The sequence below is a fragment of the Myotis brandtii genome, unplaced genomic scaffold (assembly GCF_000412655.1).
Source record: "Myotis brandtii unplaced genomic scaffold, ASM41265v1 scaffold112, whole genome shotgun sequence".
Taxonomy (NCBI): Eukaryota; Metazoa; Chordata; class Mammalia; order Chiroptera; family Vespertilionidae; genus Myotis; species Myotis brandtii.
In genome coordinates this window covers 3742281-3757374 of record NW_005353838.1, presented here as the reverse complement: position 1 = coordinate 3757374, position 15094 = coordinate 3742281, and the positions used below count along the sequence as shown (strand labels likewise).

Sequence of the window (15094 nt, the reverse complement as noted above, 5' to 3'; positions counted from 1 at the left end):
AGGCATGCCCGCTGGGGGGGGAGGGGGGTCAGGGCGAGGGGTCGCAGGTGTTCCGGTCGTTCTGCCATTCAGTCAATTTGCATATTACCCTTTTATAGAATGGTTGTTAGTTAATAAACAAGCTGCTTCTTTGACCATGTATTATAAAAATGTAATTAACCCTTTGTGGTCCAATGTTATTTTTGGAATTCAAACAGTCTGGTCCAAATTAATTGACGGGACTGAATGTTGAACTTTTTAATGTTCCTATTGCTTGACATTGGACCTGCTCCTAGCACCTGGTTTGTCGAGTCAGCCTCGAGGTTGGACCGAAAAGGGTTAATCTTCCTTTTTAATAAAAGCAGTTAGCTGAAAATACTAAGTCATTTGTTAATGTAACTGTTAGATGTCTTATTTGAATTTGCTATAGTGTGGAAAAAGAGCAGGAAAACATTTACTAATATGAGATTAATATTTTAGGAAGACTTCAATAATGTGTCCACCACTGTGCTAAGTGCTTATCATTCAATTTTTACGACCTCAATATTTATTAAAACTTCCCACAGTAATTGGTAGTATCTTTTTACAAATAAGGAATACAAACGTTCTAAGATCACTCAGTTATAAATGGTAGTAGACACACACTCGTTCTACACTAGACAAGACCTCCCTAACTAGAGCCATCTGCTTCTCCAGAATCCACCAGAAACCTTCTCCTCAGACCAGACCAGTATTATAGTTAATAGTATTAAATTTGTATACCTCCCAATAAATAACATTTAAAACAAAGATATAACATTTATAACCTAAAATATTTACTTATTAACAGATTTCCATTTCTTTACTATTCACATATTAATTTTTTCTAATAAAGTTCCAGATTCTAAATTAGAATGACGTCTGTTAGAAAAATATACATAAAACTCTGGAGTGAAATTACTATGAATTTTGCAGACAAATATACTAGTAGATAAAAAGGATACTCACATCTTTAAAATAACGCTGTAATAATGAAAGCCTCACATCATGAACTGCTGCACATGTATCCCAAGGATAAATCTGTTCCTCTTCAGTGATAGGCAACTTTTTTGGCTCAGTGTTGTCACGGCACTGCCCCAAAACTATATTAACAACAGAGATAAGAGCTCATTAAATAACCAATATATAGACCTGATTCACCATAAGAGCCAAGTTATTTACAACCAGCTGACTAATGTTTCCACTTATTAGACCCTAAAAAAAAAGTGATATTCTAGTGTTCTTCTAGAGAGTAAATAAAACTCCAAAGATGCCAATATTTAATTTTCAAATTAACAGTAAAATATGGGTGTTTACTCGGGATGGATGAATGGACTAATGGATTGATCGAAGGATCAATAGATGAATGGATTAATGGAGGATGGTTTCCAAAGTCTGTCCATTGAAAAAGTCTAGAAATTATGACACTCCAGTAACAAATAAACTTTATTTCTAAATACACTATCTCTCATGAAAAGGAAACAGAGACCCTCAGAGAAAAACCTGAGTCCAAGATTGGGAAAAAGTTCAAGAAAAATCTGGAATTTTGTATAATAAAGAGCAAGGGGTAGCCCTGGCTGAGCAGCTCAGTTGGCTGGAGTGTCATCCCGTACACCAAAAGATTGCAAGTTAGATTCCCAGTCAGGGCACATACCTAATCTGTGGGTTCAATCCCTGATCGGGGCACATATGTGAGGTAAATAACTGATGTTTCTCTCTCTCTCTTTCTTTCTCTCTCTCTCTCTCTCTCTCTCTCTCTCTCTTAAATCAATGAAAACATATCCTCAGGTGAGGATTAAAAAAAAAAAAAGATCGAGGGGCAATTCAAACACTGAGGGGGCAGTCATGAGGATCTAAAGGAGTTCTGACTGGTCAAATTTGAGAAAATCTAAGTACTAAAAAAAATAATAATGGAAACAGATAACACATTCATTGATTCAGATGAGAAATCAAGTAAAAGGGTAAATTACTAGAGGCTCATCATATAAATTACCTACCACCTTAACCAAGTGATCAAACTTCACTGGCATCACCAATAATAGGACAAGCTGTCACTATGAGCCTCATTCTACAGAACTGACTTAGACTCATCAAAACTTTTTAAAGGTCTGGAGAAACTGTCCTAGATTAAAGGAGACTAACAGGAAATGACAATGAAATGCAATGCATAATCTTGGCTCTTGGATCAAGAAAAAGACTTTGCTCTAAAAATATTACTGGGATATTTGAGAGAATTTTAACATAGAATATTAGATGTTATTAATAACAAATTTCTTGGATATGATTATACTGTAGTTATAGTAAAAATATCCTTGTTCTTAGGAGATACTGTCTGAAGTATTTAGGAATAAAATGTCATGATGTCTGCCATTTTCTTCTGAAGAGAGAGAGAGAAAAAGAGAGTAAATAAGAGAGGGGGAAGAAGACAATATTGGTGAGTGTACGTAAAAGGTATCCAACTTTTCAAAAGATATAAAACTTTTCTTTTTTTTTTTATTCTTTTTTAAAAAAATATTATAATAGGTATTACAAAGGGTATTACATATGTGTCCTTCCCCCCTGCCCCGCCCTTGACAATCCCCTGCCCTCCCTTACCCCCCAGTGTCTTATGTCCATTAGTTATGCTTATATGCATGCATACGAGTCCTTCGGTTGATCTCTTACTCCCCTCCCTTCTGCCCCCTAACCCTCTCTGGCCTTCCCACTGCAGTTTGACAATCAGTTTGAGGCAGCTCTGCCTCTGTATCTATTATTGCTCAAAAGTTTGTAATGGTCTTTATTATCCATGAATGAGTGAGATCATGTGGTATTTTTCCTTCATTGACTGGCTTATTTCACTTAGCATAATGCTCTCCAGTTCCATCCATGCTGTTGCAAATGGTAAGAGTTCCTTCTTTTTTACAGCAGCATAGTATTCCATCGTGTAGATGTACCACAGTTTTCTAATCCATTCATCTACTGATGGGCACTTAGGCTGTTTCCAAATCTTAGCTATGGTGAATTGTGCTGCTATGAACATAGGGGTGCATAGATCCTTTCTGATTGGTGTTTCTGGTTTCTTGGGATATATTCCTAGAAGTGGGATCACAGGGTCAAATGGGAGTTCCATGTTTTGTTTTTTGAGGAAACTCCATACTGTCTTCCATAGTGGCTGCACCAGTCTGCATTCCCACCAGCAGTGCACAAGTGTTCCTTTTTCTCCACATCCTCTCCAGCACTTGTCGTTTGTTGATTTGTTGATGATAGCCAGTCTGACAGGTGTGAGATGGTACCTCATTGTTGTTTTGATTTGCATCTCTCGGATGATTAGCGACTTTGAGCATGTTTTCATATGTCTCTTGGCTTTCTGAATGTCCTCTTTTAAAAGGTGTCTATTTAGGTCCTTTGCCCATTTTTTGATTGGATTGTTTATCTTCCTTTTGTTAAGTTGTATGAGTTCCCTATAAATGTTGGAGATTAGGCCCTTATCAGATATAATGTTGGCAAATATGTTCTCCCATGTAGTGGGCTTTCTTGTTGTTTTGTTGATGGTTTCTTTTGCTGTGCAGAAACTTTTTATTTTGATGTAGTCCCATTTGTTTATTTTCTCTTTAGTTTCCAATGCCCTAGGATCTGTATCGGTGAAGAAATTGCTTCGGCATAGGTCTGAGATTTTGTTGCCTTTGGATTCTTCTAGTATTTTTATGGTTTCCGGTCGTATATTTAAGTCCTTTATCCATTTTGAGTTTATTTTTGTGTATGGTGTAAGTTGGTGGTCTAGTTTCATTTTCTTGCATGTATCTGTCCAATTTTCCCAGCACCATTTATTGAAGAGACTGTCTTGACTCCATTGTATGTTCTTGCCTCCTTTGTCAAATATTAATTGAGCGTATTGGTTGGGGCTGATTTCTGGGCTCTCTATTCTATTCCATTGATCTATATGTCTGTTCTTGTGCCAGTACCAGGCAGTTTTGAGAACAGTGGCTTTGTAATACAGCTTGATATCTGGTATTGAGATCCCACCTACTTTCTTCTTTCTCAGGATCGCTGCAGCTATTCGGGGTCGTTTTTTGTTCCAGATGAATTTTTGGAGAGTTCGTTCTAGGTCTGTGAAATATGCCGTTGGTATTTTAATGGGAAGTGCGTTGAATTTATAGATTGCTTTGGGCAGTATGGACATTTTAATGATGTTGATTCTACCAATCCAAGAACATGGTATGTTCTTCCATCTCTTTATGTCTTCCTCTATCTCTTTTTTCAACGTCCTGTAGTTTTCTGAGTAGAGGTCTTTTACCTCTTTAGTTAAGTTTATTCCTAGGTAGCTTAATTTTTTTGGTGAGATGGTAAATGGGATTGCTTTTTTAGTCTCTCTTTCTGCAAGTTCACTATTGGTGTATAGAAATGCCATAGATTTCTTGGCGTTAATTCTGTATCCTGCTACATTGCCGAATTCTTTTATTAAGTCTAATAGTTTTTTGATGGAGTCTTTAGGGTTTTTTAAGTATAATATCATGTCATCTGCAAATAAGGACAGTTTTACTTCCTCTTTTCCAATTTGGATGCCTTTTATTTCTTCTTCTTGTCTAATTGCAATGGCTAATACTTCCAGTACTATGTCGAACAGGAGTGGTGAGAGTGGGCATCCCTGTCTTGTTCCTGTTTTTAGGGGAAATGGTGTTAGTTTTTGTCCATTGAGTATGATGTTGGCTGTGGGTTTGTCATATATGGCTTTTATTATGTTGAGGTATGATCCTTCTATTCCCACCTTGCTGAGAGTTTTTATCAAAAATGGGTGTTGAATTTTGTCAAATGCTTTTTCTGCATCAATTGATATGACTATGTGGTTTTTTTCCTTCAATTTGTTTATGTGATGTATCACGTTGATTGATTTGCGGATATTGTACCATCCTTGCATCCCTGGGATAAATCCTACTTGGTCATGGTGTATGATCTTTCTGATGTACTGCTGGATCCGATTTGCTAAGATTTTGTTGAGGATTTTGGCATCTATGTTCATGAGGGATATTGGCCTGTAATTCTCTTTCATTGTGTTGTCTTTACCTGGTTTTGGTATTAGGGTGATGCTGGCTTCATAGAATGAGCTTGGAAGTGTTCCTTCCTCTTGGATTTTTTGTAGTAGTCTGAGGAGGATAGGTTTTAGTTCTTCCTTGAATGTTTGGTAAAACTCCCCTGTGAAGCCGTCTGGTCCTGGGCTTTTGTTTGCTGGAAGCTTTCTGATGACTGCTTCAATTTCTTCCATAGTTATTGGCCTGTTGAGATTTTTAGATTCTTCCTGATTAAGTTTTGGAATGTTGTATTTTTCTAGAAATATGTCCATTTCCTCCAGGTTGTCTAGTTTGTTGGAGTAGAGTTGTTCATAGTATTTTTTAACAATCATTTGTATTTCTGTGGGGTCTGTTGTTATTTCGCCTCTATCATTTCTGATTTGGTTTATTTGGGTCCTCTCTCTTTGCTTTTTGGTGAGCCTGGCTAGAGGTTTGTCGATCTTGTTTATCCTTTCAAAGAACCAGCTCTTGGTTTCATTGATTTTCTGTATTGTTTTTTTGGTCTCTATGTCATTTATTTCTGCTCTAATCTTTATTATCTCCTTCCTTCTGCTCACTCTGGGCTTTTCTTGTTGCTCTCTTTCTAATTCTTTGAGCTGTAGATTTAGATGATTTACTACCATTTTTTCTTGTTTGTTGAGGTAGGCCTGTAGAGCTATAAACTTCCCTCTCAGGACTGCTTTCATTGTGTCCCAAAGGTTTTGGATTGTTGTGTTTTCATTGTCATTAGTTTCCAGGATGTTTTTAATTTCTTCTTTGATCTCATTGGTAACCCAATCAATATTTAATAACATGCTATTCAGCTTCCAAGTGTTTGAGTATTTTGGGTTGTTTTTATTGTAGTTTATTTCTAATATTATGCCCTTGTGGTCTGAGAAGATGCTTGGTATGATTTCAATCTTCTTGAATTTGGGGAGACTTTGTTTGTGACCCAATATGTGGTCTATTTTTGAAGATGTCCCATGAGCACTTGAGAAGAACGTATATTTTGTTGCTTTGGGGTGAAGTGTTCTGAAGATGTCAATTAAGTCCATCTGATCTAGTGAGTCATTTAGGATTGCTGTTTCTTTGCTGATTTTTTGTCTAGCAGATTTATCCAGTGATGTCAGTGGTGTATTAAAGTCCCCTACTATGATTGTATTGTTGTCGATCTCTCCCCTGATGTCTTCCAGGAGTTTTCTTATGTATGTGGGTGCTCCTGCATTGGGTGCATATATGTTTATCAGGGTTATATCCTCTTGTTGTATTGATCCCTTTAGTATTATGAAGTGGCCTTCCTTATCTCTTGTTATGGCCTTCACTTTGAGGTCTATTTTGTCGGATATAAGTATTGCTACCCCAGCTTTTTTTTCATTTCCATTTGCCTGAAAGATATTTTTCCATCCCTTCACTTTCAGTCTGTGTGAGTCCCTTTTAATGAGGTGGGTCTCTTGTAGACAGCAAATGTATGGGTCATGTTTTTTTATCCATTCAGCCACTCGATGTCTTTTGATTGGACCATTTAGTCCATTTACGTTTAAAGTTATTATTGAAAGGTACTTGTTTGTAGCCATTTCTTTTTTTGTGTGGCTGTTTTCTTTCTGGGCTTTTTATTTCTTCTTTTTACACCAGTCCCTTTAGCATTTCTTGCATTGCTGGCTTGGTGGTGATGAACTCCCTTAGCCTTTTTTTGTCTGTGAAGCTTCTTATTTCCCCTTCAATTTTGAATGATAGCCTTGCTGGATAGAGTATTCTTGGATTCAGTCCTTTGCTTTGCATCACTTTGTAAATTTCTGTCCATTCTTTCCTGGCCTGATGTGTTTCTGTTGAGAAATCGTTTGATAATCTGATGGGGGATCCTTTGTAGGTAACTCTCTGTTTCTCTCTTGCAGCCTTTAAGATTCTCTCTTTGTCTTGTACATTTGCCATCGTTATTATGACGTGTCTTGGTGTGGGTCTTTTGGGGTTCATCTTGCCTGGGACTCTCTGTACTTGTGTAACTTTTTTCTTCCCCATATCTGGGAAGTTTTCTGTCATTATTTCTTCAAATAGATTTTCTAATCCTTGCTGCTCTTCTTGTCCCTCTTGCAGCCCTATTATGCGTATGTTACTTCGTTTCATGTTGTCCCGAAGCTCCCTTAGGCTCTCCTCCTGTTTTTTAATTTTTTTCTCCAGTTGCTGTTCAGATTGAGCTTGTTTCTCTGCCTTATCTTCTAACTCACTAATTCGGTCCTCTGCTTCTTTCAGCCTGCTGTTGAAACTTTCCATGGTGTTTTTGATTGTAGCTATATCACTTTTCATTTCTTCCTGATTCTTGCATAGGTTGTTGATTTTCTCATCCATCCGGTGAATGAATTGTACAACCATTATTCTGAATTCTTTTTCTGTCATGTTGCACGCTTCAACTTCATTAATTTCCTTTCTTGGTGATTCCTCATTGTCTTTCCTCTGGGTGTTGTGTCGTTTCTTCATTCTGCTTATCTCCCGATGGATCAAAGGTCGGGTTGCGTGGGCCTGGGCCGTGTGCAGTGGGAGCCTCCCACCACCTTAGTGTCACTGAAGAGCTCTGACACTAAGATGTGTGGTTGTTGTTGGTTGGTGGGAACCAGGCTCGCTCTGAGTCAGTGTTGCCAGCGCTCAATGTGGCCTCGTATGTGCCCTTAGAATTAGGGACCCTGCCTGCACCGTGCTGAAATAGAGACCCCCCTGGAGCGTGTTGAAAACCAGAGCCCCCTAGCATGCGCCAGGAGTCAGAGTTCCCCAAGAGTCCAGTATCAGAGTCTCTGTTGCTTTGCGCGACTTCGCCTTGAGAATCAGGGTCCCTGTGTGCCCTTGCACCAGGAATTGGATTCACTGGCTCTTAGTATGAATGCACAGGGAATCAGGATCTCAGGCGCAGGTGATAAGAAACACAGTCAAGTCACTGGTGCTTGGTGCTGCCTCCTGCCCCGAGAAAAGGGATCCTTGGGCCTGTGCTAGGCAAAAAAAAGAAAAGAAAAACAATGTTTTCTTAGTTAAAAGGTGAAAAAGTAATTAATTAAAAAAATAAAATAAAAATGTGCAGTAATGCAGGTGCTTCAGATCTTCTACTCTTCTTTTTGGCACGCCCGGAATTCAGGAGAATGTTGAATTTCCCTCTGATACACTGTTCCTCCGTGTTGTAAGCCACAGTCCTGATTTTAAGGCAGGCCGTATTGGTTCCCCTTACTGCCTTATCTGTGTTTACAGAAGAGTCAGTTCGTGGCTCTGCCTCTGGGTGGCAGTGTGTCTGGATTGACCTCCAAGGCTTTAAGTCCTCTCTGACCAGGAGTTCTCTATTGTACCTGAACCAGCTCCGCCCAGAGCTGGTTCACCAGTCGCCACTTCCAGCTCTGTTTTCCAGGCTCCCCAAAAACAATCTTCCCCTACAAGCTCCGCTAGCGACCCCAACTGGGCAATCACATGCACTTGATATAAAACTTTTCAAAATGAAAACTTGGGAAGAGGTATATGGCAAAAGGAGAAAAACAAATACTAGGATTTTATAATTGTAAAAGCACAAGAAAGGGGAGTAGGGATAAAAACATACAGTGCCATACATTATTATAAGACTGATAAGCATGGGAAGAGCCATTCTTAGGGAAGGTAAATTAGCCATAACACTCACTGTGGGCCCCAAGTTTTGAAGAGTAGTGGCAAAAAGAAGAGACAGAAGCAAGTAAATGCTAACAACTAAAACATAGTTATCCATGATGTATGCACTTCTGTATTGGTTTCCTAAGATTTTCATTTATCTCTGCTCTAGTCTTTATTTCTTCCTATCTGCTAGCTTTGCAGTCAACTTGTTCCTAAAGTGTAAAGTTACGTTACTGATTTGAGATCTTCTTTTTTTGAGGGAAGTGTTTGCAGCTATAAATTTCCCTCTGTGCACTGTTTTCACCGCCCACATAAGTTTTGGTATGTTGTGTTTCCATTTTATTTTGTTTCACAGGACCTTCTAATTCTTCTTTGGCCCATTGGTTGTTTAAGAATGTGTTATTTACACATATTTGTGAATTTTCCAATTTTCCTGCTGTATTGATTTCTAGTTTCATTCCATGCGGTCAGAGGTGATACTTTGGATGATTTCAGTCTTTTTAAATGTATTGAGACTTTTTAATGGCTAACCCATGGTCTATCTTGGAGAATGTTCCATGTACAATTGAGAAAACTGTATTCTACTATTGTTAGAAAGAGTATTCAAGGGTGTTTTTAGGTTTAATTGTTTTATAGTGTTGCTTAAGTGTTTTATTTCTTTTTTTTGATATTCTGTCTAGCTGTTCCATAAATTATTGAAAATGGGAGATTAAAGTCTCCAACCATCATTATAAAACCACTAGTGGCCTTGTGCACAGATTCGTGCACATTGAAAGGAAATTAATTAGAAGAAATATTTTAGTATCGCTATTCGCCCTTTCTTTATAATAGAAGTGTCAACCAAATTCACGATAGACAATGACAGATCGAAACACACATGTGTGATTGGCACCAGTGAGAGCTTTCTATGTATTGTGCATGCACGAGTCAACTTAGCTTTTTATATATATAGAATAAACTTGCTTAATTAGACCTGCTTTCTGATGTAGCTAAACCTTTTCCAGCCCAGTGAAGCACCCCAACTTCTCTTTCAGGTAATGGTCAGCAACACAGCAGTAAATATCAACACGAAGCAGATTATTATTGTAGATCACGCAGGGAGAACAAAGGGTAAAATATTTAACTGCAGCAGTGTTTGACTATATTCTGTGCAGTGAGAAAACCTAAAGTCATTTCAAGATCCATAATTTCTTACTTCTTTTCAGTCAGGTCAAGTTTCTAAACTTTCTAAATCTCCATTTTCCGGCTAATGAAAAGAAAATAGGATTCTAACAAATCTCCTATCTACCTACTCCAGGGCTTTTTTGAGGATCAAATGAGATGAGGCATGGAAAAATGCTTCACAAACATTTGGTTAAAGTGTAAAATATTTGCACCTGGCTATAAAGCAAGTCATGTTCCTGGGCTGAAGAAACTGCAAGGAGGCAAGTTGCTAGGGAGAGGAAGTTGGGCATTGCTACGTGATGTCATTACCCGGCATCCACAGCCACCGTTTCCAGGCTGGGCTGGACTGTGGGCTGCATTTTACACCATGGAGTCCCAGCAGCATTGGCTGTGATTTGGTGGACTATTGCTCCAGGATGGTGGCAGGGCCTATGTCCTACTTGGGGGAAGCTGAGTGTTGCTTTGTCGGCACCAGGACCGTGCTGTCGTGTCTCTGTAAATGGCCAGTGTGTGTCTCGGCAACTCCTGCATTGAGTGTCTGCCCCCTGGAGGTCAGTGCGTGTCATAGCGACTGGTCGAACAGTGGGAGAGAAACAGCATATTAGCCTTTTATATATAGAGATTTCTCCCTCTAATTCTATATTTGCTTCATATATTTTGAGCCTCTGCTATTTGATGTGTATATACTTATAAATGTTATATCTTCTAACCCTAATCATAACCCTACCTCAAATACTTCAGTAAGGGAGAGAATAGAGAGCATTCAGACAAATCCTTAAAAAAAAAAAATTTGTTTTAACTATAGATTGGCAAACATATCTGTCAGCTGACTGTCTCAAGGATGACACCTTCTAGTAGCTCAAGATATAAGGGCAAAGCTACCTGAATATGCCTTATGCAATTAAAATAATTAAGCTGACAGCCCTGGACAGTGTGGTTCAGTTGGTTGGAGCATCATCCCGTGCACCAGAAGGTCAAGGATTTGATTCCCAGTTGGGGTGCAAATGGGAGGCAGCCGATTGATGTATCTCTTACATCAATGTTTCTGTCCCTCACTCTCTTTCTTTTTCTCTCTTCTCCTTCCTTCCTCTCTTAAAAAAATCAATATTTAATTTGACAATATTTCTGGTGTTAAAATTCTTCCAGATTTTAGAATAATTAAATTGCCAAAAACACTAAACTCAACTAATGGCCACCTAGCATTGGTAATACACCACATCATTTTAAGGAAAAAGACTGTAACATATAAAGAGATCTCTCTGTTAAAAAGTTCTTCCAACACTCATGTCCAGCAAGGTCAGATAAAACCACATTAAGAATCTTTGCTATACAATTCTAAATCAACCGTTGCTATGTAGACCTATAGTTATATCTAGACAAATATATAACTTCCATTCAATACAGATTTATTAATCTGTTGTATATACTTTATCTCTAAAATGTTCCCACTGAAAAGTACTTTAATTTTACCTGAGGATGCTTGTAACAGAACAACCAATCCTGTAGGTCGGTCTTCAGAGGAGGGGCCACTCTGCCCACAAATAACACAATCATATACTGCCTCAGAAACTTGTGGTTCTGCTGTGGTGATCTCCATAGGAATATCATTCTCTGGAGAATCTGAGAAGAAAAATCTCTCTTCAATGAAAATGTGGGGGAAAACTTAGTTGAAATAATAAAATTATGGAAAAAAACCTTGCTAAAATAAAATGTTTACTAAGAAAAAGACAAAATATTCAAAGAGTTGATATAATGAAAGACTTTACATAATATGTGGTTAAATACTTCTGATAGTGTATCATTCACAAACAAAATTGAAAGGAAAAACACAGAGGCAAAGACATTTGTATTAAAAACACCTTTAAGATATAATTTAAGAAAATTGTTTTAATTTTCTTTGAGGCACCTCAGAAGGAAAATTTATGACATCTCAGCTCTTGGAAAAAAATGGCAATATTTACTAGGAGATAAAAGAGAAACAAACTATTCCTCCTTTATTTTAAATTCTAGTGATTATATCTTGGCATTAATAATTATCGATATGTTTATTTATGTACAGAAATCATTTATATATGACCATACATATTAATAAAGCAAAACTACTATAAAAAAATAACAGTAATCCTTTGGTGATATGATGTTAACAGCAAGAAATAAAATACTGATTATAATTTTCCAATAAAGACTCTTAAATTCACAAAGATCAGTGATATTGGCAAAAAACGAGTAGAAAGGATTGGGAAGACCAGGAAAGCAGAAGTGATTTATGACTTCTTTAAAAGATGAAGGCATATCTAAATAAAGATGTAAAAATGCATGACGGAAATAGAAAAAGAAAAATATCCAAGTTCAGATAGGTTTAATAAGAATTCATGCAGATAAACATGTATCTAATAGTTATTGAAAGTAACTGAGAAGGGCCAAAATAAAGCTTTGAATAATGCCCAGTATTAATGAAAAATAAAAAAGAAGCCAATAAAGAAATCAGAGAAAAAAACAGTAATACATAAATCGAACAAAAATGGCAGCATAGTTAAACACTGGTAGTCACCACCTCCCACAACCACATCAAAATTACAACTAAAATATAGAACAACTATCATTCAGAACCTCCTGAAATCTGGCTGAATGGAAGCCCTACAACTGGAGAAGTAAAGAAGAAAGCACATTGAGACTAGTGGGAGGGGCAGAGGCACAGAATGGGCTAGTCCGACAACCACGCATGGTGTTTCTTTACTCGGGAGGGAAATCTCCAAGGCTTCCTGTGAGAAGCAGGGGTCCTGACCCCACACCAGACCCCCGGCCCAGGTTCCAGAGCTGGGAAGAAAAGTCCCCATAACTTTGGGCTGTAAAAGCCAGCGATGATTGTGGCTAAGTGACATGGAGGCTGTTGGAGTCCCAGGTGTTCCTCTTGAAAGGCCCGTGCACAAACTTCATTGTCCCACTTCCTCTGAGCTCCAGCACTGGGCAGCAGTGTTGGGGGAATCCAGGAACATACAGGGAAGAACTGGACTGTTTGTCATCAGGGCAGGAACCCAGGGATGGTTTTCTCCCAGACAGGGGTGCTCACAGGGGTCAATGTTCCTGTGCTTAGATCTCCACAGTCACAGAGCTAACTGGCAGCCATATCTGAGTTTTCATCAGCATGGTCCACACTGTTCCCTCCACCCTGGTGATTCCCTGAGACCTTGTCCCATCCAATTGCGGCCCCACTCAAGCTGTTTGCAGCTATTTTTCCATATGAATGGCCTGTCCTGGCTCAGGCTTCAGACTTTCCTAAACAAGCAGCAACTGGCCCCAGTGTGCCCCAAACCTAATCAATACCGGGCTTTAGTACCAGTCTGCCTTGCTTCACAGCTGGGCTTTGCCTGGGCACTTTTTAGCACAATACCAGTAGCACCCATCTGCAGAGATCTTTGTAGCTCCTGTTGGGTGGCCCCAGAGTCAGTGCACCTGGTAGACAGCTTCAGAACATATCAGATTACAACTCTACACATCCACAAGCGACACACTCAAGGGGCAGACTCAGTGAGACCCAAAGCCCCACTTAAGCAAGTCCTGCTCCATAGGGGTGTCTCCTGCACAGAAGCTCTTCCATTGTAGATACAGTTGGTCTTCACAGCCAACTGACCTGGAGGTCATCCCTCCCAGTGATGCCAAAAGCAATCAAGGCACAACTACAACATCAACATCATTAAAATGTCCAAACTACCCAAAGCAATCTATAAATTCAACGCACTTCCCATTAAAATACCAACAGCATATTTCACAGACCTAGAACGAACTCTCCAAAAATTCATCTGGAACAAAAAACGACCCCGAATAGCTGCAGCGATCCTGAGAAAGAACAAAGTAGGTGGGATCTCAATACCAGATATCAAGCTGTATTACAAAGCCACTGTTCTCAAAACTGCCTGGTACTGGCACAAGAACAGACATATAGATCAATGGAATAGAATAGAGACCCCAGAAATCAGCCCGAACCAATATGCTCAATTAATATTTGACAAAGGAGGCAAGAACATACAATGGAGCCAAGGTAGTCTCTTCAATAAATGGTGTTGGGAAAATTGGACAGATACATGCAAGAAAATGAAACTAGACCACCAACTTACACCATACACAAAAATAAACTCAAAATGGATAAAGGACTTAAATATACGACAGGAAACCATAAAAATACTAGAAGAATCCAAAGGCAACAAAATCTCAGACATATGCCAAAGCAATTTCTTCACCGATACAGCTCCTAGGGCATTGGAAAATGAAGAAAAAATAAACAAATGGGACTACATCAAAATAAAAAGCTTCTGCACAGCAAAAGAAACCATCAACAAAACAACAAGAAAACCCACTGCGTGGGAAAACATATTTGCCAACGTCATATCTGATAAGGGCCTAATCTCCAAAATTTATAGGGAACTCATACAACTTAACAAAAAGAAGATAAACAATCCAATCAAAAAATGGGCAAAGGACCTAAATAGACACCTTTCAAAAGAGGACATTCAGAAAGCCAAGAGACATATGAAAACATGCTCAAAGTCACTAATCATCCGAGAGATGCAAATCAAAACAACAATGAGGTACCATCTCACACCTGTCAGAATGGCTATCATCAACAAATCAACAAACGACAAGTGCTGGAGAGGATGTGGAGAAAAAGGAACACTTGTGCACTGCTGGTGGGAATGCAGACTGGTGCAGCCACTATGGAAGACAGTATGGAGTTTCCTCAAAAAACTGGAAATGGAACTCCCATTTGACCCTGTGATCCCACTTCTAGGAATATATCCCAAGAAACCAGAAACACCAATCAGAAAGGATATGTGCACCCATATGTTCATAGCAGCACAATTCACCATAGCTAAGATCTGGAAACAGCCTAAGTGCCCATCAGTAGATGAATGGATTAGAAAACTGTGGTACATCTACACGATGGAATACTATGCTGCTGTAAAAAAGAAGGAACTCTTACCATTTGCAACAGCATGGATGGAACTGGAGAGCATTATGCTAAGTGAAATAAGCCAGTCAATGAAGGAAAAATACCACATGATCTCACTCATTCATGGATAATAAAGACCATTACAAACTTTTGAACAATAATAGATACAGAGGCAGAGCTGCCTCAAACTGATTGTCAAACTGCAGTGGGAAGGCCAGAGAGGGTTGGGGGGCAGAAGGGAGGGGAGTAAGAGATCAACCGAAGGACTTGTATGCATGCATATAAGCAAAACCAATGGACATAAGACACTGGGGGGTAAGGGAGGGCAGGGGATTGTCAAGGGCAG

General features: G+C 38.9%; 1 protein-coding gene across 6 annotated transcripts in view; it reads right to left on the bottom strand.

The window, feature by feature from the left end:
• The window catches only part of UBR3 (ubiquitin protein ligase E3 component n-recognin 3 (putative)), a 186019-nt gene that overhangs the window by 51166 nt on the left and 119759 nt on the right, over nt 1–15094 (bottom strand). For 4 of the 6 annotated variants that reach the window (XM_014545644.1, XM_014545646.1, XM_014545656.1 and 1 more), the window contains 2 exons: nt 11271–11420; nt 967–1100 (listed from right to left, as the gene is read on the bottom strand). In XM_014545644.1, coding sequence (XP_014401130.1) covers nt 967–1100; nt 11271–11420 — 284 coding nt within the window. Of the gene's footprint in view, nt 1–966; nt 1101–11270; nt 11439–15094 lie in introns of all 6 variants that reach the window. The other 2 variants (XM_014545642.1, XM_014545650.1) reach the window with 1 other exon arrangement.